This window comes from Globicephala melas, chromosome 1 (genome assembly GCF_963455315.2).
Source record: "Globicephala melas chromosome 1, mGloMel1.2, whole genome shotgun sequence".
Lineage (NCBI taxonomy): Eukaryota > Metazoa > Chordata > Mammalia > Artiodactyla > Delphinidae > Globicephala > Globicephala melas.
Window position 1 is genome coordinate 38,468,284 of NC_083314.1, and position 25,687 is coordinate 38,493,970.

Here is a 25,687-nt window from a genome sequence, read left to right on the forward strand (position 1 = left end):
TTTGAAGGGTAGTTTTACTGGATTTTCAGTTCAGCACTTTGAATATGTAATTATACTTTCTCCTGGCCTCCATGATTTCTGATAAGAAGTCAGCTATTAATCTCATTGAGGATACCTTGTACGAGATGAATTGTTTTTTTTTTTTACTGCTTTCAAGGTTCTCTCTACTTCACTTTCTACAGTTTGACTCTACGTGTCTTGGTGTGAATATCTTTTAGTTTATCCTACTTGGAATTTGTTGAGCTTCTTGGATGTGTATATTAATGTTTTTCAACACATTTGGGAAGTCTTCAGTCATTATTTCTTCAAATGTTTTCTGTACCTTTCTGTCTTCTCTCCTCCTGGAACTCCCATTATGCATATGCTGGAATACTTGATGGTGTCTGACAGGTCTTTGAGGCTCTCTTCCTTCTCTTGATTATTTTATTTTTCCTTCCACTCAGACTGGATAAAAACTGGATAATCTCAGTTGACTTATCTTCAAATCTGCTAATTCAAATCTGCTGTTGACCCCTCTGTTGAATTTCTTATTTCAGTTATGCTTTTCAACTCCAAAATTTCTTTAAAATTTTATATCTCATTATGGATATTCTCTATTTGGTGAGACATTGTTCTCATACTTTAATTCTTTAGACATAGTTTTCTTTAGTTCTTTGAATATATTTAAAAGAGCTGATTTAAAATCTTATCTGTGAAGTCCAACATCTGGGATTCCTCAGGACAGTTTCTATTGACTGCTTTTTCTCCTGTGTATGAGCCATATTTTCCTCATTTCTTTGCATGGCTTGTAATTTTTTCTGAAAACTGGACATTTAAAAATAATTTAATGTTTCAACTTTGGAAGTTGCTGCTGCTGCTGCTGTTGTTGTTTTTTTGTTTTTTTTTTGTTTGCTCTTGGGGCATGCTTTCAGTGCTCCAGTGTTAAGTTTACAACTGTGTCTTAGCTTTCACTCCATGCACGCACAAAGCCTCAAGGTCAGCTAGACATGAGAGTTTATGACCTTCTTAGGTCTTTCTTAGGCATATGCATAGTCTTACACATGTGCATGGATTTTAGATTCCTAGGGATGTGTTGGAATTTATTGAATCCCCCTATGAACCTCTCATTCCCAAGATTTTCCTTGTAAGTTTTTCTGTCAACCTCTTGTTAGCCCTAGTTGATACTGCTTTCTTGTGAGGCTGTGATGTTAAACAATTGCCACTGATTGTTTCCAACAAACATCCTAAGGATACAGCTGTACTGTACACCTATATCAGGCTCTAAGTAAGGTGAAATCAAAACAAAGCCTGAGAATGGAGCTTTTCAGGGACTTGAAAGACAACTCAAGTAATGATAATTCTCTGGGAATCAGACTTTGGAGAAGCTCCAAACCTTTTCTTACCCTTCCAGTGTCAGCTAGACTGCTCGTTTTCACAGCTACCATAGTTGTGAGGCTGTTGGTTTTCAAGGCTATCATGGAACTGGGGAGAGGGAGATGGGAATAGGGTAAATTTAAAATGCCCCAAAGCTTGGTTTTCAGCCACTTTTCTTGAATAAATACTTTTTGGATCATTGCAAACGTTTGCTTAATTTACAGTTCTGAAAACATTGATTTTAACAATTTTTGCCAGTATTCTTATTGCTTTTATGGAGGAACAGATTGTCAGAGGTCCTTACTTCACCATTCTCCTCTTAAGTATTTTTGAGTAGAAGTATGTCACTGTCAAAGCTAATTTTATGGACATCTAGTTTACCAGTGTCTCATGTCTTTCCCCTGGCATGGAGATTGGTGACACAGAGTGCAGTAAGTGGACTCAAAATGGTCATCCAATTAAGTAAAATCTAATAACATTATCAGAAGAGAGCTACAAGGCCAAAAGTTCAAAGAATCAAAAGTAAGTAACAGACTGAGTGGACCAGAAGGATGACCTAACTGAACATGGAGACTTCTCCTTTGCCTGCTCTCTCCCCATCCTTCACATCCCCCATTTCTCACTCCCATGTACCCATGACAGAGTGCATAGATCATGGTGTACAGGAAGCGTCAGAATGGGGGAAAGCTAACTAAGATGCTATTGCATTGTAGACAAAGTTTTCTTGTAGTGGTCTATTTTCAAAACACTTATCAGATGTTAGCTCATATAACCTTATAACTGGACAGACCATGAACAAGAATCTGTATTTTATAATGGAGAAGAGTGAGACTCTGGATAGGTAAGTTACCCAGAGTTTTAGAGCTAGTAACAGGTAGCATTGCTCTCAGCTCTTTTGATTTTTTGTCAAGTATTCTTTGCATTACTAGGTGATAACACTCTCTTAGAGAAGTTTTTATAGTAAGGATGAACCAATTTTGAGATGATTTCTGGAAGAAAAACCACTAAGATGTGTCTGGTTGGATATGTGAGATTTAAAAGAGAGAAGATGCCTAAGATTTCTAGCATAGAAAGTATAATTTCTGTGCATTGCAACTATCCAGAATATAAATTCTATTCTAACATGGGCAAATAAAGATCAAATTGCTAATTCAAATTGTTAATTCAGTGAAAGAATCAGGGAAGTAATTACTGAAGATTTAATTTAAGCCAAAATTACCAATTTTGCTAATTTTCCACAAGGTGTCAGCAGCACTTTAAACAATAGCAATTGTAGAGGTTACTTGGAATGCGATATCTAAATTTGTTAAATATTATGCACATTGGGAGTCTGTTATTTGTTCCCACTATCAGATTGTTTGTACTTAAGTAATTGAAAATTTTCATATATTATTTAGTGCTACATTCACTATTTTACCATCTGCATTATTATAGCCTTCCAGCCTACTGTAGGGTTACCTAACTATAATACTAAAGTATAAGTTTAGACTTCTCAGAAGATTCAAAATATTACATATTGGAGAAACTGGGTCAGCAGGGGGCAGCACAGTCTTATAATGTTTAAAATTTGGTCATTTGAAAGGACCATTCAGAAACAGAAGGATATAAAGACAGTGTGGTACATGGTTTTTCAAGTTTTTCAAGCATTCACATCCTTTATTTCTAATGAAATATTATTCGTAACCCAAATATATAAAGTAATTTTACTAACAGAAATCTTACCTTATAATATTTATTTATAACATCAAACACCAAAAATAATGGAGCTGTTTCTTGAACAAAAAATTCAGAATAACATTTTTGAGATAGTACTATTTCTGTCTTCCTTTTATAAATAAGGAAATTGAGTATCAAGGAAATTTTAAAACATGTCCAAGGTCATACAGATGGCAAAATGTCATAGTTTACATGCAAACCAACTGTCTTACTTCAAAGCACAGATACTTACAATTATACAATTGCTGATAATATGTTTTAACCTTGCTTCAGCTCTGAAATTAAATCCATATTATTTCTTTCTTAAATATTACACAACAAAAAAATAAGTCTGATTCACAGATAAGGAGTTACAAATGGTAACTTTTTAAAAACAGCTTGCTCTGCAATCTTCAAATACTTCTCAGTAAACAGAAATGGCAGGTGAATCTTTAGTCCAAAATACAAAATTAAATCTCCAATCCAGAAATGCACTGGTGTTCTCTAATATGTTAACAATTGGTGTAACTACTAAGAAAGTTGACGGTTATTCCGTGTTTTTTAGGTAAAGAAACTAAAGCATGGAGATGCTAAGTACCTTGCCTAAAGTCACATTCCATAACTGACAGACCCTGGTAGTCTGACTCCAAGGTTTGCTTTCCTTACAAGTACACTGTATCACCTATCTTAATACTCATTTATGTGCATCTATAGCTATTATTTTAGTTTTGAAATAGTTAAAAATATATTTTAAAAATGAAATTCAATAGATTCCATTAACCACAGTTATAAAACCAGTAGCCTTTGGATAACAGAATATAACCCAAAACTTAGGAGGCATTTTGTAATAATTTTCGGCTGTTGTTTTACAATTATCATTCTATTTCAGTTTCCAGTAGTAAAAAGAAAAAATTATATTTCTATTAAAAACACAGATTCAGATCATCTCATTCAAAACAAATTATTTAAAGGGAAGCTTTAATACATTTGGAACACACTGACCTGCATAGGGAATAACTGTGATTCTAGCACTCTGTTAGGTTAGTGTCCAATTTTAAAAAGCTCACACCTCCCCTGGGTATGTATGTGAGGGCATTTCTGGGGTGCAGAGTCTGTACTACATTAGCAATACAATATATGTTTCCATGACTCAGATACCTTAGAGAAAGAAAGCTTTTGCAGTTTTCAGAAATATGATAGATCAGTAAGAAGACAGAGAAGTCAGCTACATTAATTTTGAAACAAAAGCCCTAGGTTTTAACATGTGCTAAAGCTGTCAGGTTACAAAAATCTTACATGATTACGCCCACTCTAACATGTTTCTAGATCTCCAGTAATAATTATAATAAATTTATTTCTAAATAAATTATATTATAATCATAATAAATCAGATATTTTTAAAGTCTGTGTTTTCCTCCAGGGTAAAAAATTGCAATTTTTTGCTCAAGAGGTAAAGTATACACAAAGACAGACTACAAGTGCTTCTCAAGGAAAGACCTTTCTCAACAAAGTAAATTGTGACTTCTGCCCAAGCACTCAGTCATGTGCGTGCTTGGCCTTACATTATTTTTCTGAGCTGCAGACCTGAGATGTTGCCCCCCGGTCACTGTGCCTCTCTTCCTCTCCACTGCTTGTAGAGCAGGTCCAGTTTTTCTCACCCCCGCATTTCATGTTTTTCACAACTTATTCTTTTCCTTAAACAATCTTTATTAAGTGCTTGCTGAGCAAGAGGTACTGTACTAATTTGGGGACATAAGAGATGAATAAAACAAAGGTTCTACCCTCAACAGACTTACAGTCTAGTAGGAAAGACAGAGCAACAGTTACAGTGCAGTATAGTAAGTTTATGATGGACATGTTCACCTAGTTAGGTGAGTAAAATTTGGTTTCAACCTTGCTTCCTAGAGCTACATTTTCCACCCCTCTCCCAACAAGCATCAGCTACACCAGATCAATTTATTTACCAAACGTGCTATCAACTTTTGGGCCTTAGCTCATCACACTGTCTAGAATGCCCGTCCTTCCCTGTGCCTTTTGAAATCCTTTTGGGGCCTACTTCAAAATCTCTTCTCAGGAATATAGTTTCTGATATCCCAGAGTTTATCACATCTACCTGTATTCTCGCATAAACCTCAAGACATCATAGTCTGCCTTAAAATCAATTCATCTCTCCCCTAGAACAGTGCTTTGTGCAGAGTAGACATTCAATAAACTCTTATACTGCTGACTTCCAAAACTGTTTTGTTTCTATTCAATACTGTTTCTTCCTTCAGTAAGATAAAACAGTATTTGGTCTATTGATTACTTTTTTGCGAGTAGCCTGAAGTCTGGTCACAAATAAATTAAATCAAGATTGTGAGATGAATAAGAGTGTTTCTAAAAGTTATTACACAAATGAGAATATAAATATTAGATATGAAGGTGTGATAGATACTGTTGATTTTCTACCAGTCTACAGTCCCCATTACTTCTTAGTTCTTTCCTTACATAACATCCTATTTTGTTCAAGTAGCCAAACCTAGGTAATACATAATTCCCACAGAAAAAAACAATCCCCCTTGAAGATGAACTCACATTAAGAAAGAGTATAAGCAGAAAGAAGTGATCCATCATGAATGACAGCAGACCCAAAAGATAGGTTGGCATCTCTAGGACATGAACTAATAGAACACTGTGAAAGAGGTTATAAAATAAATATGCTTAAAATGAATAAAGAGCTAAAAGAAGTAACAGAAACCACAAGGAAAGAACAAGACAATACTAGAAAAGAGGCAGATTTAAATAATGACCATATGGAACTTCTGGAATGAAAAAATAGAGTCATTAAAAATAGAATCAATGAAAAATATGAATAACAGGGTAAGGAGAATGAAGGGTAGAATGAGAATGTTAAGTACATTTTCTTATAAAAACTCCAGAGTGAGAGACTAGAAAAAGTGAGAGGCAACATTTGAAGTACATAGATCATCAGGTTGAAAAAGTGCAGGTGCTCATAGCAGGATTATCAAAAATGAATCCACACCTTTAAAGATTACAGTGATAGGATGAAACACCAAAGACAAAATGATAAAAGTAACTAGAGAAAAGATAAGGAAAGGGAACAGCAACTGTCTAACAGAAAGCTTCTCAACAGCCCTAAATACCAAACGGCATTGGTATAATATCTGTAAGGTGCCAAGGCAAATAAACTATGAACTTAGAATATTATAGCCACCTAAATTATTGCTAAGGAAGGGGGTAAACTCCAGATATTTTCAGTCAAAGACCAGGAGAGTTTAGCACTCATAGCTCATTGCTGGGATAATTACTAAAGCATATACTTGTGTATGAAGAGCACTGAATTCAAAAGGAAGAAATAAGATGGAAGAAGTGATGGTGAGCTGAGAGATTATTGAGTATGTAGAATATCTAAAGAAGCAGAGATAGATCGAGCAGAAAACTACTAGCAAAGATATGAAAGATTTGAGTAACACTTTAATGTATGTATGTGGGACCTCTACTTAATAAACGTAAGCCTATGTAGAACAGTTACAAATGTCAACCATATATATGCCAGGCCACAAAGGAAGTCTCCACAAATATCAAGGAGTCAATATCATATCAACTTTGTTCTTTGACCACATTTGATTGAAATTAAAAATTCATTCAAAAATATCTGTGGCACACACACATACCACATGCTGGACATCGTTCTAGTTATTTGGTGTACATTAGTGAAAAGCAGAAATAAATTTTGACCTGCATGGAATTTAATTCATTACGGGGGAGGGGAGACTTGAGATACAGTAAAGGTAATTAATATAGTAAATATATAGTATGTGAGAAGGTTATAAGTATTATGGGTAAAAGAAACAGAGTGAACAGGATCAAGAATGCTAGTTGGAAAGGAGTTGTAATTTAAATAAGAGGTCATTGGAGACAATGTAACATGTGGGCAAAGACTTGGAAGAGAGGAAGGCTTAGTCATTTGCATATCTGGAGAAAGAACATTGCAAGCAGATGGAACAACCAGTTCCCAGAGGCCAGAGTACATGTGTTGTCTTCAGGAAAGAGCAAGGAGGCCCATTTAGCTAGAAGTCCAAGACTGAGGAGTAGAATAGCAGGAGGTAAGGTCAAAGAGGCAGTTCTCCTCCCACCCCTCAAATCTATGTATCTAGATATGCAAACAAACAAAAAACTCTCTAAATGAACTCAGGGTCAGAGAAGAAAGCATAATGGAAATTAGAAATATTTAGAATCAGACAAAACGAGAACACTATTAAATTTATGGTGTACAGATAAAACAATATTATAGGGAAATGTATAGCCTTAAAGATATTTGTAGGAAGATAAGAGTGCAAATCGATGAGCTAAATATTCTTCAACTCAGGAAGTTACAAAAGGAAAACAAGGAGAAATTAATGAAAGAAAAAAAGTAAAGAGGTCTAAAAAACAAAAGCTGGGTTTTTTAAATTGCTGCTAAGTAAGCCTCTGGAGGTAGATCAGGAAAGAAAAACATTACATTAAATGAAAGGGAGGACATAATCATCAATTCAGTGGAAATTTCAGAATCATAAAGAGAATAACTCTAGAAAAACAAGTTTGGAAACTTAGATGAAATGAGCAATTTTTTTGGAAATATAAATTTCTAAAAACTGATTTAGGAATAATAGAAAACATGAAATGACTTATTACCATTAAGAAATTCAATCAGTAGTCAAAAAGATTCTCATAGAAGAAAGAGAAAGAAAAAAAGATAGTTGAGTTTCAAAGGCAAGTTTTACCCAACTTCAATGAACAAATAACTTTCCTGGAATAATATCTGTTTGATGAAATGTGTATATATATACATACACATACATATATATATATGTGCATTTTTTTCTGAATTCAATTTAACATTGTTTAACTTGAGGTTTCTGCCTATGTTTCTAAGTGAGATTGGTTTATAATTTTATGTTCTTCTTGTCTAGTTAGTGTCAAAATTATACATCTCAAAAGAGAAGCTGGGTACTTTTCCTTTTCATCCTCTGAAATAGTTTATATAGCACAGTAGTTGTTTGAGAGCATGGGGAAAATTTTATAAACTTTTTAAACCAATTTTATAAACTTTAATAAACCAATCTCACAAGCATGTGTGCAGAAATGCCAATTTAAATATGTTCTTATTGAATGTAGCAAAAAATAATATGTGCATGTGTATACATGCAAAATTTCTGATAAGAGCAGGAGTTTTTATGACCATTTCTCCATGATGATATATTCAAACATTAGTAATAGAAAAGATTTTGTTTTTGTTTTACAATTTTTGCTGTATTTTATATCTTATCAATAAGTTTTCAGTGTTAACATGAAACAACTTTCTGTATGAAAGAGAAAGTGAGAATTTTCTACTTCTTTTCCCACTCTTCATTAGCTAACCTGTATATCAGGTATACTGTGTTCCCTGAGTGTAGTAACATTCCCTTTTGCTGAACCATCTTTTCCTCTTCCTTGGTTCTTGCAAGGCCAAGGCCCTCAGACCAAACCCAGCAAAGAGACAGAGGGAAGTAGTCACAGTTGGTACAACCCCTCAGTAGCAGGGTTGATAGTCCTTAGTGAAGGCCAAGGGGAAAAAAAGCAGGGCAAACAAGTCAGTTGAATAGGCTCTGTAGTAGACATCTGTTTTTTCTGCCTAGCATCCATGTCTTCTGTGGCCATAGTGTCCAGATTTTGCTTGGGAGACCAACTTGCTCCTGTACTTCGGATGAAGTGACTTCATTCCAAAGCCCAGAATTAGATCTCACGTGTCTTAACTGGTGAGTTCTAGGGTTTTGGTGAGAGCAATCAGAATGATGTCTTCCTCTTTCCCACAACACTCAGAGCCACTGAAAACTCTGGCAACTTGGAGCGAAGAGTCTACCTGAGAATAAAGCCAAATTTGGGAAACAAGCCTAAGGAATGGAGGAGAACTGTTTCCTAGTGACATGGGTTGAAGCCTGGATCAGTGAGCACCTGAAGCTACCCTTGTATTAACTGTTATATTACAGAAGCTAGTAAATTCCCTGTGTCTTGTAAGCCAGTTAAATTTGGTAGCAGTTTGGTGGTTAAGTGCCTGAAGCTTCTCAGCACCAGGCTTCCCTGGAGGGAGGGAGACAGACTGATGTTCTGCAGGCTGAATCCTAGTGGAAGTACAGGGGCCCATAGGTGGCAGGAGGGCTTGCTGCTGCCATCCAGCTCTCTGTCCGTCCTTTTGGATGCTTTCTGTTTCTGTCTCTCCTGTGTTTTTGGTTGGGAGCTGTTGATGGCCTCTGTACTCTGTTGCTTTGGGGCAGACCCTTCCTGGGAGGGCCACTTCTTCCCCCGCCAGTAGCCATTGTCTGTCACTTGCAACCAAAAGCATCCTGATTCCAACACCACTCTGAAATGTAAACTATCCACCCATCCACTGCTCATCCCAGTAAGTTATCCTTTAGAGTCAATGGGTGTGTTTTTACCGCTACCAAAATACAGAATGGCTGTCCTTTACACTGGATCGGGGAGGGCGTGGAAGTGGAAGGGGGGTAAGATTTGGAGCAGCTATGCTGTTCTTGCTTTCTCCTTCCTGAAATTGCCTCTGGTTATCTCCTCCTTACCTTGTCTGATAGGCACTCAGTGCCTTGGGGCTAAGGAAGGGCCCCCGAGGAGCAAGCACCGCTATTGGAGATGCAGCTCACCAGGTTTGCAGCAGGTGGCTGCCCTCTGGTTACACTTCAGTGCCCTCATCGCTCCATTTCCAGGAAAGTATAATGGAAGCATTTTGGGTCAAATTACCTTAAAAAGCAGAAAATTTCTTCTAGCCACAGTGAAAAATAAATTCAACAGAAAATATTCAAATTCATAATAATTATCATTGTAGAGTTCATCACTTTTACCTTAAAAGTACTGAGTAGAAGTGGTTACAAGTAAGGTGGAGTCAGTTTAGTATTAATAAAAAGCCCCATACATTTACTTAATAGGAGTTCTGTTGTATTTTCAATCTTACTTTTTTCTCTCTATATTTACAAGTTCCTACCTGATTTTAACCTATTAGCACCATTAAAGACATGTAATGTCTGCCATAAGTACTAATTCTGCTTATGGTAAACATTATATAGAGTTTATTCACTTTTCTGAAAAATTAAATTTTTTTTTTCTACTTTTACAGAATTGCTTATAATCCTTCACCCTAGGGCAGAGGACTCAGGCGGAAAGAGAAGAAGTATTAAAAAAGAAATAAAGTATTATGTTAGATGGGAGGAAGTTATACTTTTACTTTAGGGAGCCTATGGGACGATTCCTTTAAGTAGACCCAATTATGATTGGGATTTGTTTGACTTTGGGTTAATCACCTGCAGTTACTGCCACCTAGGGAAGCCTCAATTATAAATTAATGATGGAGTCTGCAGTGAGAGTAGGTAGAGATTCCTGAATACACACTGAATGGAGCAGCATGCCCTGAGGAATAGTTGGAGGAAAGATGCCATTTGAGTATATAGTATCTGTATTTAATTTGTCTTTACTGCAGTTGCTCTATTTATATAGTTATTCTATACTGCTTTTGCTGTAATCAGTGATCCCCTTGGATTGCCACACCTATACCAACCCTGGATAGGCAGTTACACTGATGGCAATAGAAAGACCATGAGATTAACACTTTTTCTAAGGTATAAATTCAGAATGAACTCTTCAGACAATAGTTTTTTTGTTTTTTCTGTTAAATACTACTGTATTTCAGCTGGGCTTACTAAAATAGAATGTGATCACCAAGAATCTTATCACTCTTGCTTTTTTTTGTTGGGCTTAGAGACAAGGACATTTTTGCAGCAGTAAAGCAGGGAGATAAGTTAGCTGTTTTTCTCAGGAGCAAGAAAGACCTTTCCCAAGACTTTCTCGGGCCATCACTTTGTTGCGCAAAATCGGCAATATGACCTCTGTGTTGATAAGAAAATATTAGATTCACATCTTATTATCTGACAGTAGGTTAATATGAAAAATGCTATACTATGAAAAATGTATTTCACAGTATTCTAACAGATGCTGCTAGTATAATAGCCTAATGTAGCAAATGCACCAAATGTGCTTGAGCATGTTTTTGACACTATTTTCATAAGTGATGATATATCCTAATTGAAACTTACTAAAATTATGTTTTCTCCTCCAACTGTCATGAAAACATACCAAACTATGTGTTTTGTGTACCCATGATTTAGGAATATAAGATTTATCTTCCTTTTGGTTTTCTGCTCTACGGTTTAGAGTTAGATTTGAAAATATGAGATTTTTATCCCTCTGAATATTAGTCCCGTGAGCTAATTCAGTCACCAAGTATGTATTAATTCTCCTTGATTACTTGTCTAGGCCAACCTAGATTCAAACTTGAAGACTTGTATAAGACATTTTTAGATTTTTTAAATCTAAAAATCTAAATCCGTAATTTTTAAATCTAAAAACTTGTTAGAGAAAATAGTATTATAGTCTTTTTTTTTAAACTCATGGAGTGAATCCCTTTAGGAATGTTCAAAGAAAGTCCTAAACATTTTTATTATTGTTAATTTGTATATGTTGTATCCTTGTGTCATGTAATTCTTTCATTAAATCTTTTTTCTTGTGAAACCAAACACATAGTAGAAAAGTGTAAAAGGCAGAAATGTACAACCCATCTAACTACCATCCAGGTCAAGAAATAAAACATTACCAGTACCCCTCAGAAGCCCCCATGTCCTTCCTAATCACTGTTTCTTCTCTCTCCACCCCTAGAGTTAACCAAAATTTTGACTTTTAAATTAATCACCTTCTTGCTCTCTTTATAGTTTTACCACCTATTCATACATCTGAAATACTAGGGTTTAGTTTTGCCTGGTCTTTATTTGGTTTTTGTTTTGGTTTTTTGTTGTTGAAATTTACATAAATGGAACCGTACAGCTAAATATCCTTTTAGGTTCAGCATTTTGCACTCAAAATCATGTTTGTAAATGTAGTTATAATTAGTTTCATTGCTGTATAGTGTATATATACTGTATGTACAGTATAGTTGCTGAATTATATGAAGTCACCACAAATTGTTTATCCATTCCACTCTTTGAGGTCATTATAAATAATGCTACTATGGACGTACTTTCATATGTCTCTTGGTAAACATTGCACATATTCCTGATCGAGATGTATATATATGGAATTGACAGATATTATGGTATGTGTATTTTTAACATCTTAAAAGAACATATCACTTTACACTATAACCATTGGAATATGAGACTTCTCATTTCTCTGTGTCCTCACCACACTATTGTTTTAGCCCAGCTATTTGTTGTGTAGTGTTAGCTCATGGTTTTAATTTCCTTTTCCTTGATTAGTAATGAAGTTGAACATCATTTCACATATTTATTGACCATTCTTTTGTGAAAGTGCTGATTCAAGTATCTGTCAAGTGTTTTTATATTGTGTTGTCTTTTTCTTATTGATTTATAGGTATTCTTTACATATTTGGGATTTGAGCTAATTGTGAAGTATATGTGTTTCAGAGGTGTTCCACCTTTGTTGTAAATTAACTGTCTATTATGCATGGATTACTTAGTGGACTTTCTATTTAACAGTCTCTTAGACATTGTTTTATCACATTGTCTTAAATAATGTACCTTTATTATAAATTTTGATACTCAGTAGAGCAGAGCCCCCTATCTTGTAATTTATTTTATTATTTTTATTCTGGTAAGAACATCTAACATGATATCTACCCTTTAACAAATTTTAAGTGTACAATATTGTTTACTGTAGATATAATATTGTACAGCAGATCTCTGGAACTTAATCATCTTGCAGAACTGAAACTTTATACCCATTGAACAGTAACTCTCCATTTCCCCCTCCTCCAGCCCCTAGCAACCCCCATTCTACTCTCTGCTCCTATGACTGACTATTTTAGATATCACATATAAATGGAACCACACAGTATTTGTCTGTGACTGACTTATTTCACTTAGCATAATGTCCTCCAGGTTCATCCATGTTCTCACATATGGCAGATTTCCTTCTTTTTTAAGACTAAATGATATTTCATTGTATATATATACCGCATACATTTTAGAATTAGCTTGTCAAGTTCCACAAAGAAACCTGTTGAGATCTTGATTATGATTGCATTTATTCCATCAATTTGGAGACAGTATTGCAAAATTGAACCTCATAATTCATTAACATAGTATATATAGCACTTCTAAATTTCTCTCAATAATAGTCATAGTTTTCTGTATAGAGTCCTTGCATGTCATTTGTACATTTATTCCTAGATATTTTATATTTTATGTTGTAATAAATGTTATTTTGAAATAAATGTTATTTTCGGATTTGTTCCTGGTATATAGGAATATATGGATTCTTAAATTTTACCTTTGCAGGCGACTGTAATACCTCTGTGGAGTTGATTAGATTTCACATGTGCATAACTATATAGTATGCATATAAGGACAGTCCAAGTCATTATACCTTTTATTTCATTTTATTGCCTTTCATAAGGCTAGGACCTTCACTGGCTGGAATCTCCAGTGCAGTGCTGATTAGAAGTGGTAATAGTTGACATCATTGTCACATCCCCAATTTCAAAGGGGAAACATTAAAAAAAAATTAAGTATGATGTTACATGTTGCTCGATTTGGTTTGCTCAGCATTTATTTAGAGTTTTAAATCTAAGTTTATGAATGAGAAAATCCTGTAATTTTTTAATAATGTCCTTGTCGGATTTTGGTTTTAAGGTTTTGCTAGTTTCTTACAGGAAACTGGGGAGTGTTTCCTCTTTTCCTGTTATCTGAAAGAGTTTGCATAAGACTAATATTATTAATTAGAAGTCACTATTGTAGCCATCCAGCTAAAGTTTTTGAGTTTTATTTTGTTGGTTTTGGAAAGGTTTTTAATTGCAAATTCAATTTCTTCAGTAAGACTGTTCAGATATTCTATTTCTTCTTGTGTCCACTTTGCTCAGTTGTACTATTCTAGGAATATGTCCATTTCGTCAAAATTTAAAATTTGTTGGAAGAAAGCTGTTCTTACTCATTTTTTTAAAATCTTTTCATGGCCTATAGAATATGTAGTAGTGTCTTTTTTCATTCCTGATATTTTTTCATTTGTGCCTTGTCTCTTTTATTTCTGAATTGGACTAACATTTATCTATTTTTATTAATCTTTACAAATAATTTATTTTAGTTATCATTTAGTTACCCATGGATTATTTATATTTGTTTCCTTAATTTCCAAATGTATAGGAATTTTCTTCACTAGAACTTAGTTTGGATTTCTAGCTGATTCAAAAAACATTCTGAATGATTTCCATCATTGAAATTCATTTTTGAAATTCGTTTGCTTTTTTAAATTTATTTATTTGTTTGTTTGTTTGTTTTTGGCTGCATTGGGTCTTTGTTGCTGCACGCGGGCTTTCTCTAGTTGCAGCAAGTGGGGGCCACTCTTCATTGCGGTGCGCTCCTCTTGTTGTGGAGCACGGGCTCTAGGCACGTGGGCTTCAGTAGTTGTGGTTCACAGGCTTAGTTGCTCTGTGGCATGTGGGATCTTCTCAAACCAGGGATCAAACCTGTGTCCCCTGCATTGGCAGGCGGATTCTTAACCACTGTGGCACCAGGGAAGTTCCCGTTTGCTTTTTTTTTTTTTTTTTTTTTTTTGCAGTACACGGGCCTCCCACCATTGTGGCCCCTCCCGTTGCGGAGCACAGGCTCCGGACGCGCAGGCTCAGTGGCCATGGCTCACGGGCCCAGCCTCTCCGCGGCATGTGAGATCTTCCCGGACCGGGGCACGAACCCGTGTCCCCTGCAACGGCAGGCAGACTCTCAACCACTGCGCCACCAGGGAAGCCCCCGTTTGCTTTTTTAATAAATATTTTTGTAAAAACTCCACTGCATGCTTGAGAAAATGTATGCTTTATAGTTGTAGGATGGAGTGTTCTGCATATTACCATTAGGTCAGTTTTACTTATTGTGGTATTCGAATCTTCTACATCATTACTCTATCTATTTGCCTGCTTGTTTGGTCAGTTACTGAAAGGAGTATGTGGACAACCCCACCGGTTGTGGATTTGCCTATTTCTCTTTCTAGTTCTGGCAATTTTTGCTTCTTTTATTTTGAGCCCATGTTATTAAATAATGCAAATTTGGAATTACTTTATCTTCCTGGTAAGTTTGCAGTTTTATCATTATTGAGTGTACCTCTTTATCTCTAGTAGTAGTTACTGCCTTAAAGCTAACCTTGACTGATACTAATATAGTTACACCGCTTTTCTTTTGGTTATTATTTGCATGGTAAATATTTTCCCACCCTCTTTTTTTCAATTTCTGTATATCAGTGTTTTACATATTGACTTATAAGTAGCAGATTTTGTGTTTATTTCATCAAAGCCTGCCAATCTTTGTCTTTAAAGGACACTTAAGACATTTACATTTAATGTAATTGAGTCTGAATCTGTGTCGGTCTTTTAAGGTCAAAACATCTTTTAAACAATTTTTTTACATTCAGGAAAGAGTTCATTGACACCTATGAGTTTAAGAAATTTATCTTCTCTGATTTGTATCCAAACATGCAAGAATTTATCAGACCTTCTCATCTCCTGTCATTCCTTTGACTGCTGTATAATGAAAAGAGATCCAGGAACTAAAATATGCTAAGAACATTTCTAATCTAGTGTTTTGGGAATTTTGCATACAACTCTTGCTTTTTTCATGACTTATCTACCTAATTCCAATAAGCAGGGCATTACCAATGTATCTATTAATATATCTTTTTTTACAAAATACTATAAAGATTTCATTTTTGATTGCAGGGCTGTAACTCCCAAATGAGCGCGTCAGAAGTCTCCTGTAGTGAAAGTACATCCTCCTGTCAGTCTCTTGAACATGGCTCAGTTCCAGAAATCCTCATTGGCCTGCTTTATAATGCCACAACTGGGAGACTATCAGCAGAAGTGATAAAAGGCAGCCACTTCAAAAACTTGGCAGCAAACAGACCACCCAGTGAGTGAAAAATATTTTTCTTAATTCTAGTGTTTTCTGTACTTATGAGACTCGCAGTGTAGGGCCTTCAGTCCTATCATTTAGTCTTAACCAATCAATGATGGTTTAATCATCAGCTAATCTGTTTCATGTTTTCTATTTCCAGCCATTTGGGAAGTAGAAAGATCTGAAATTCAAAATATTAATTGTAAGGTGGCAAGACTTTAACTTTTTCTGTGTCTGCAGAATGAATTAGCCCCATCATAGCCATTATCTTCTAATGCCAGAAAAAGTTACAGGTTTTTTTTTAAAGGTAGTAACACTCCACAAATATGATGATGAATGCTTATAGCTGTTGTTTTTAACTGAAGATCGATGTCATGTTTCCTGTCTGCATGCAGTACTATGAACTAATGTGTGTACTTCTATATTTTTCCTTCTTTTCTCCCTTAACAATTTAAGAAAAAACTGTTTCTTCACATTTTTCCTCCTTTAAAATTATAAATCAGTACTGCCAGCAGAATCTTTTCTTAAATGGAATGTGCTTTGCTTTTACCAGGACAAACAGAATAAGGAATAGTTTGATATTTATGCTCGATGCTAGGAAAGGAAGGCTAGATGGTGTAGATACCTCTGCCCTGTCTATATGCCTCTCACTCTTCTCTCTCTTATCTCTCTCCCAGCTCAGGAGGCTGGGGATAGGTTATGCACAGAGAAATTGTCATGCAGTATACCTCCAAAATTGTTTATTGTGATCTGTAGAAATAAACTGGGAAAGTAGCAGCCTCTTTATATTTCTCTAAAATTAAAGCTGTTAATAACGGCCTAAACTCAAAATTTGAAAGGAAATCTTGAATAATAATGCCAACCTTAAATTTGTTTAACAATTTCTTACAGACTTGCTTGAAGCAATATTTCACTCCAAGTATCAAATAACTGTTGGAGGGGAAACTTTTTCCACCCTTGAATTAACTTTACTTCTAAATATCCTAAAAATTATTTTTTCAATCAAAGTGAAAAGTCATAAAAATATATTTAGTGTGCCCTCAGTAGTACTGGAAACCTCACTTCTTACATACATCATGCAATGTATCTGTGCCTTCATTAAACGTCAGAAGGCCAAAGTTAGATTTCTATTTCTACCCTTGGACGAGTGACCTAACTTCCCTAAGGCTGTTTCCTTACATGTAAAATTAAGGTTGTGTTTCTCACAGGGTAACTGTGATACTCAAATCAGATAAAGGCACGTAAAAAGGATGGAATTATTATTTGTCCCCTTTTTCCTTTCAGAAGGAAACATTCAGAGGGTGGAAAAAAGCAATTACTAGAGTAAAGAGCTTTGGAAGTGTGACTTGGTTATCGTCATTAATCCACACTAGGAATGAAAACTCAAGTGGCCTGGGAAGTAACTCAAATGAGCAGAATTTGTAGGTGAGAGAGAAGGAGCATGGAGAGGCCTGTGATAAATGCAGGGGTGCACACCCTGCCTTAAGACATTCAGATTCAAAATTTTTGAACGTGGTCTATTATTTGGGGTTACATTTAGCCACAAGCTGTCAGTTTGCAATTCCTGCTTAGCTAATAGTTTAATTTTTTGACAAATCTTTAACTTGAAATGCTAGAAAGCAGCAGAATGAAATGACAGATTTGCCTTTCTGTCCTTGTTGCTGAACCCACTCTGATAGAAACAGAGAAACACTAATCAGAACTAAAATGAAGCAGGGGGTGGGTGGAGGTAGGGATGGACAATAAACAAGTTAAGAGAGATTTGCATGCACAACATAGAGTAGATCTATCAGGTTAAAGAATAGGTTATAGCAATTTCCATTATTTTAGAATTAGATCTTCAGTAGTAGGACAGTTCATGGTATTAGCTGGGAAGTAACTAGTAGGTAAATATAAGTCAACATTAAAACTAATTATATGAAGTAGAGTATTTATAAAGTAAAATATGACAATTTTATCAGTTTGTCTATTGTATATAAGATTGTGACCCTTCATATATACCTAGGTTCTAAATTTTGAACTATGTTATAGACTGACTAATCCAATTTTTATCCCAAAGGAACAGTGGTAACATTCAAGAACAAAAATTTTGGTAGTTCTATTTTATTTTGCATAACTTAATTTTATATTACATTGGGAGTAAAAAAAAAAGTGTTTGAAGTGTTAAATATTGCATGGATAAACTTAAAAATTTAGAAAAATAATGATCCTTTAATGACTTTTATTCAGTCTTTTATGGTCCGATAATTTGCATGATTCTATGTTCAATGTGCTTTAGACCAAGAAAATGTCCTTATAAAGGTGTCCCCCTTTAAAACAGTGTAATTTTTGTTTAAGATGACACAATGACCTTAAAAATTCTCATTCCATGAAATTTACCCAACATACCCTTTTTTCAACCCTCTACCTGAATTAAAATGCTAAAGTTTTGTGTTCTTCCACTCCAGTGAACAGTGTTTCCTCTTTAATTCTAACCTTTGACCCTCTTTCACCCAACAATTGACATCTGGTCATTATTTCTTTTACTGCTTTCCACCCCCTGTTGTCAGATGGACTGTTCTGTTGTCTAAAACACTTGATAGGTGGACAGGTTTATATAATCCGAGGTGAGTTCCTGTAGAGGCTAATTGGATGTTGTCTTTTCATGCAAAAACAAAATACCCTAAAACTTGCCAGCAGTGAAGCTGTCCACCATGTTGATTTCCAAAAAAAATGCACATTTATTATCTGTGGTACTTTAAAGAAAACTAACTTAGAATTTATCTCTGATTATGGATGATGGTATTGAGTATCTATAAAACTAGCAAAACTTTTTAAATTAAAGGTTTATTTTTTCATTCATTATATTTTGACTCATAAGTAGAAATAGATATTTCATGAGAAATATTGCAATTTTCATTAAAATTAATTGAAATTTTGATACGAAGTACACATGATGGATCTACATGCTGAAGATAATTTGCATGAGTCTAAAGAACTTGAAAACACAGTTGTTTGAAAAGAGGGTTTATCTCCCAAGTAACCAGGTAATGAACTGTTATGTTTCACTTGGTACACTAAACATCACATCAATTTTTTTTTTTTATAATTCATGAAAATAGTTAAGATACCATACCTAAAATTTCACATTAAATTGTGCCAAAAAGGAATCCTGTAGTATTTAACTATCCAAAAAGCACATTAAATGTATTCTTGCATGAAACCAGGAGAAAGTTTTACTTGATTTGCTAAACTTTGAGCCCTTAGTGCATTTGGCTTCATATTGGCCCTTAAATGTTTTAAAAATATATTTAAAAACCACATCCATGCAGAGATTTTTTTGACATTTCATCCTAAGCTGTTTTGATGTCATCTTTGCATTCTTGTCTTTCTCTTTCCCTCCTTACCATTTGCCTTCATTTCTATTCGTTTGTTTATTCTTACACTCTGAAAGCACAGTGGAATGCTTTACAGTGTTGTGGCTAATTGAGCTTGCTAAGTGTTTATTAATGCTATGATGTCCTGCTTAGTGAAGCTAAACGGGGGTGGGGATGGGAAGGGCGGGTAGTGGGAGGTCAAGGATGGGGGTGGGAGGGTGGAGGAAGGATTATGAGGTATACCTTTAAATTCTAACTCTAATGTAGAAATAGTGAGGTTAAGATATTATTACCCCCAAAAGATTTGATGCCTACTTAGCATTCTCTGTACTTGTCACATTTTATTATCATTTAATCAAAATGGAATTATTGGATTTCTACTAAACATGGTATACACCATATCCTTATAAAGTATAAACACTTAATCTTCTCAGCAAGTGTTACAAGAAAGATGTTTTGAGTTTGTTTCAAATATCTGTGGTATGTTGTTTTTTTCTATAGATACATATGTTAAATTAACTCTACTGAATTCCATGGGTCAAGAGATGTCCAAATGCAAGACATCCATCCGCAGAGGGCAGCCAAATCCAGTATACAAGGAAACGTTTGTTTTTCAAGTGGCCCTATTTCAACTCTCTGATGTGACACTCATACTGTCTGTGTATAACAAACGCAGCATGAAAAGAAAAGAGATGATAGGCTGGATTTCTTTAGGTCTGAACAGCTCTGGAGAAGAGGAACTCAATCACTGGACTGAAATGAAAGAGTCGAAAGGACAGCAAGTATGTAGATGGCACGCGTTGCTAGAGTCGTGATGACTAGGATTAATGAGCAATTGCAGTTCAAGGCAGCATCATTTCTGAGTACAACATTACTCTTCTTACCTAGTCACCATGGGAAGATCTATTCTTTGAAGAATCATCTTTAACATTCTACCCAAATGCTTTAAATTCTGTGGAAAGAACATCTAATACGGACATAAATGAAGAAAAGAAGTGTCTCTAGTAGAGCTTGTTTGAGAAAATGAGAAACTTTCATCTTTCTTAAACTGACAATCCTCCAGAACTTTAAGAGCGTCGTTTTGGTTTGAAGTTAATTTTACTCTAGCAAAAGAGCCAATAATTTTATGAAAAATCAAAATTATAAATGATTTTGAAAATCAGAATTTTTAGTTACAGCACCCTTTTAGGTCACCCTACATATACACAGGACATATTTTGACTGGCTCATCCCTGGTGTTCGTAATGTTCTTTAATATGAGAAAGTCATTCTCCAGCGTTGTCAGTCAGATCTAACGGTGAAAGGTTTCAATCACATTGAAAATCATTTTATTTCAGATATTTTCCCTTTGTGCACTTAGTTTTGTTGTGCCTCAGTTCTTCTCAATAGCACTAAGTCTAAGTGCAAGCAAGTATTCATTTTCATAAGGGAATGTTTTTTATGTGTTATTTTAAGAAAAGCTCACTTCTTCATTTGCCTCTGATTTTGCCTGATCCAAAGAGACCAAGTTACTGTACTGGTCCCTTGCAAGTCTTCTAGACAGGTTGTACTGTAGACCATGTAACTTTCTGTTGAAAGCACTTCCTGTATTCTTGTATTCCAATGTAGGAAGCTAATAGAGCAGGACTTCACTTTAAAATCTCTTTCAATGGTTGACTCTTAAAAATTGTAATAATGTGAAAATACATTTTTTACAAACTAAAAAAATATAGTGAATAAGCTGTTGAAAATTGAAAACAATTCAAGTTAAAGAAAATTTTAATCATCTGCTCTGAGTATTTAGTAACCAACACTGCATAAAGCAGGTAGCATTCAAATAAGAAACAGTTCTCTTCACTCTTACTTCAATTTGTATTTGTGATCTAAAGACTCTCCAGTTCCAAGTGTGAATCAGAACATCATGTTAAAAACAGTTCTGAGATTCCTTAAGACGTTTCTAGTGACTTGTGACTAGATTTTTTGAGATTTACAGGTACGTTCTTCAGCGTGATGTCATCCTGTGCCTTCCATGTAAGTTAAATTTGCTCATACAGCTTGAAAGTTGTATTTGCAAAATTAGGCCTTCAATTTTTATAAATGTGAAGATTAGATTCCTCAAAACAGTGTCACAAGATCTTTATTTCCTCAGAAGTATGTAAAAGTTGTATAATGTGCTAATTTTTTTAAATGGCAAGGCATTTGTTGTTTTTATATTTAGGAACTCTGATTACCAGGAATATTATAAGCTGTTTTCTTTTTAATTTTGCTTCTTATCCAATATATAATTTTATGCATATACTTTATTAAATAGAATATGTTTTTTATATATGAAAAATATTTTTTTTCTCTTTCTAATTTCTAGTTAAATTAGAAACATACTATTTACCAATTACTAAAAAGCGGTATATCATTGTTCCTAGTCCCAACTAAGTACTATGTATTATTATAAGCTAGAACTTGTTATTACCATAATAACAAAACCATGCATAGATATTATTACTTCAGCTTGGCTGTACTGAAAGGCCTTAAAAGAAACCCAAAAGGACAGTGAACTCCTAATATTTTTTAGTTTAAAAAATGGCAGCTCTATGCATTCATACATATGAGTTATATGATAAAATACAAATGCCGTATCAGGTGACATGGGGTTTAAGAATGTGTGTTAGAGAGTTGCATTAAAGGGAAAAATCTATTCTTTTATTATTACATTAATGAGCATTTTCCAGGGTTTTATAAATGAGTTAGGTTATAAAGTTAAAACATGAATCAAATGACAGAATATCTCATGAAAGTATTTTTAGCAACAGTTATGCAAAGAGATTGGAAGGGGGGCAGTAGATTTTACTGAGAAATTGGTTTTAGGCATTTGATGCTGCAAGTATCTTTTCTGGCTTTGAAACAACTAACTGCATTGCTAACAACTGGGATCGCCCTAATAATAAAAAGAGTCTTATCTGTAGCTGTAACAAAGCCTAATCAAATACATATGAGACCAGCTTGGTGCTTTCTCCTACAGCAAGGAAAAGAACACTAACTAAATGTTATTTGTTAAATCTGTCTTTCTTCAGACTATGCCCAGAATTGTGTGTGTGTGCTTGGATACATCCTTAGGGGTTTATCTGGTCTGAGTATATCAAATCCGGTATGGCCTAAAATTTAATCAACAATTTTTAAATATTTCAAGAAAGACCCTACCTCCACCCCAGCTGCCAAGTCCTTAAAGATTATGAAGTGTATGTATGTGTATCTGTATACACACACACACATGCCTATACACACAACATATATATACAATATGTATATGTGTGTGTGTGTGTATATACAAATATATATATGTATTTGTATAGGTGAAGGTGCCCTGGCTTTCTCAGCTAACTAAATAGAAAAGCATTTATCAAGTTTATGGATTATTTTTCTCCTCCGTATGTTTACGAGAAATTATATTTGGTTTTGGGTGCTATTTGCTGCCATTCTCCTCCACACACAGCAAAATATATATCTTTTTATCCTTTGGATTGACACAGCTTAGAGTAATTACTCCCCCAAATTTGTCTCTTATTTTAGAAAAAGATTAAATAGGGCTTAAGAGACCCACTCACTCTACTGAATCTAACTACGAGACGGTACTACTGCTCTTTTGTGTGCTTGGATTTGCATGAAAGCTTAAAGGCAAAACATTGTATCTTAGCAATTAAAGCAAATAGGGGCCCACTGGTGGGCAGCAGGTGTTGTCTGAGAAACTTGAGAAAGATAACCCACTTTCTTATTTTCCTCTTAAAATCCCCTAAGTTTTATAATAAAATGAGATAGTCCAAATACAGCGACTGACTGGCATTCATGGGAGCTCCTGAGCATGGAATTACAAGTTTTATTTGTCTCCCAAATGAGCTGCAACATGTAGTTGTTTATTACTGCCCAGGAAGCAAAGTATATTTTATTTTATTTTTATTTTTTATTTATTTATTTTTTGCGGTACACGGGCCTCTCACTGTTGTGGCCTCTCCCGTTGCGGAGCACAGGCTCCGGACGCGCAGGCTCAGCGGCCATGGCTCAAGGGCCCAGCCGCTCCGTGGCATGTGGGATCTTCCCAGACCGGGGCCCGAACCCGCCCACCCTGCATCGGCAGGCGGACTGTCAGCCACTGCGCCACCAGGGAAGCCCGCAAAGTGTATTTTAAATCAGAAAAGAATTTGTTTAGTATATCCTCTTACCTTTAAGAAGTTTTCTTCCGTAATCTTATGTCTTCTGTACTATTCGCATTTTGTGTGAAATCTCTTTGCGTATTTTCTTACTGTGCATTCAGTGAATTCTCAATAATGTTGTATTTAGTGACAAAAATAATAAACTGAATCACAATTTTTAAAAAAGAAAAACCAGTGAGAAAATATCTAAACTACCCTTATTAATACATACATGTTTAAGTGTAGGGCCTGGTAGGGCACTTTCATCTAGTCTAGTTCAGAAGCCCAGGGCTATATGTTAAATCATTTTCTTCATACCATCATCATTTTCACTTATCTAGTGAATCAGAAGCATAATCAATGCTTGCAAAAGGAAGGTAGAACCAGTGGGGCAAGAGTTCATAGAACTGAGGGTGTTCTTTAAGATGGAGATAGAGATCAAATGATATCATAGTTTTTCAAGTGAACTGAGAGATAGGCTATTTGAAAGTGTAAACTTTAGATGAAACTACAACAGCAGTCACCAACAAATTTTTCAAGGTCTCTATCCAGCTGTTAATGGCGATAACACAAATTCACTTCCATGAAATTGCCATTTGCCTACATAAACTAGATAGTCTACTCATAGAGATTTTTCTCATTGATAGCTATTATTCGGAAGTTTTCATTTTTTTTTCCATTTTACTGTCCCCAGTTCACCCATGACCTACACTGGAGGTGGCCATCAGTATCATCGTCACCAACCAAACTCAATATTGAGCACAAGGTTAAACGTACTATGGAGCACTTTTCTTAAATTCACTTTAAAACATCATCTGTATCCACCAAAATGTCTAATAATGATGATGGTAACCGCTATAATTTAGTAAGGTCTAGCACAATAATTTATTATTTTGATTCTCACAACAGTGGTATGAGGTAAATGATATTATCAACATTTTATAGATGAAGAAACTGCAGGATAGAGGTTAAACAGACTGGCCTAAGGTCATCCAGTAAGTAAGTAATAGAACTGGGATTAGAGCCCACATATAAATTACTCTAAAACCTATATTATACATATTGCAATTGCATCCCTCTTTACTAGTTGCAAGAAAAAACAGGACAACATTATATTCATCAGTAATCCCACCCACTTTAATTGGATGGCAGCACTAGAAAAAGAGAAGGAAAAAACAGAGCTTGGGAAAGAGACATACCAGGCAAAGAAGAAAAGAAGATTAGAGGGGTTTTTTGTCTTCTGGGGACACAGATGGTACTTTTGTGTCATACTTTGTAGATGACATATTTTCAAAGACTTGGGGATTAATTTACTCTGCCAGTTTACCCTATACTTACTTATATTCTGAAAGTGTATTAATCAATTTGTTCTCTTCCTTGTCCACTGTTGGGAATCCAAAATACTTTAATTGTACATGATCCCCTTTCTGCCCTACGAAGTGGATAGCCTGTGTCCATGAACACGTATCTTGCCCATACCAGTGGTGAAAGGAAAGACTTGTCTTCCTCTGCACTCTGATTGCAATTTAAATTGCTTCTCTACCCTTTCTTAAGGTTTAACTGGATTACAGCTAATTTTATTACATATGTCTCTCCCCTCGGTAGTACTTAATGCTTTATCTTGTTATCTTTATGTGCCCGTTGTTCATAGTAGGCACACTATAAATATTGACTAAACTAAATTCCCTACGGAGGAAATCAATAATACTGTTATATGGCTCAATATTTATGAATCTTATGCATGGATTTATTTATGTCTTCATTAGTACCTACTATGTACCATGTATTTTTCTAAGTGCTACAAATGCAGAGATAACAAATTGGGTAGACAAAGTCTTTGCCCTAATGGAGCTTGCATGCTAAGGTGGGGATAGCCACAGAATGATGTAACTTTAGCACAGGAGTACAATGTGGAGTTCAGAAAAATCTTCCTGGAGAAAATAACCCCTGGGTTGGGTCTTAGAGAATAAATACAGATTAGACTCCCATCAAGGAACTTATTCTCTCCAAGGGCAAAATTTAAAACAGTGGTTCCCAAATTATAGTGTGTTTAAGAATTATTTTGAGAGCTTAATTTGTATTCCAAAGCCCCACCTCCAGAGATTCTATTTCATTTGGTCTGGAGTGGAGCCCAAGAATCTACATTTTATTA

At 35.1% G+C, this 25,687-nt stretch overlaps 1 protein-coding gene and 1 long non-coding RNA gene across 2 annotated transcripts in view; one reads left to right on the plus strand and one right to left on the minus strand.

Moving 5' to 3' along the window:
- The window catches only part of SYT14 (synaptotagmin 14), a 229,924-nt gene extending 208,297 nt beyond the window's left edge, over positions 1-21,627 (plus strand). The window contains exons 7-9 of the mRNA XM_060294280.1: positions 15,845-16,034; positions 18,569-18,625; positions 19,877-21,627. Coding sequence (XP_060150263.1) covers positions 15,845-16,034; positions 18,569-18,625; positions 19,877-20,190 — 561 coding nt within the window. The 3' untranslated portion in view covers positions 20,191-21,627. The remainder of the gene's footprint in view (positions 1-15,844; positions 16,035-18,568; positions 18,626-19,876) is intronic.
- The window catches only part of LOC138842342 (uncharacterized), a 125,804-nt gene that overhangs the window by 40,429 nt on the left and 59,688 nt on the right, over positions 1-25,687 (minus strand). The gene's annotated exons all lie outside the window — the stretch shown is intronic.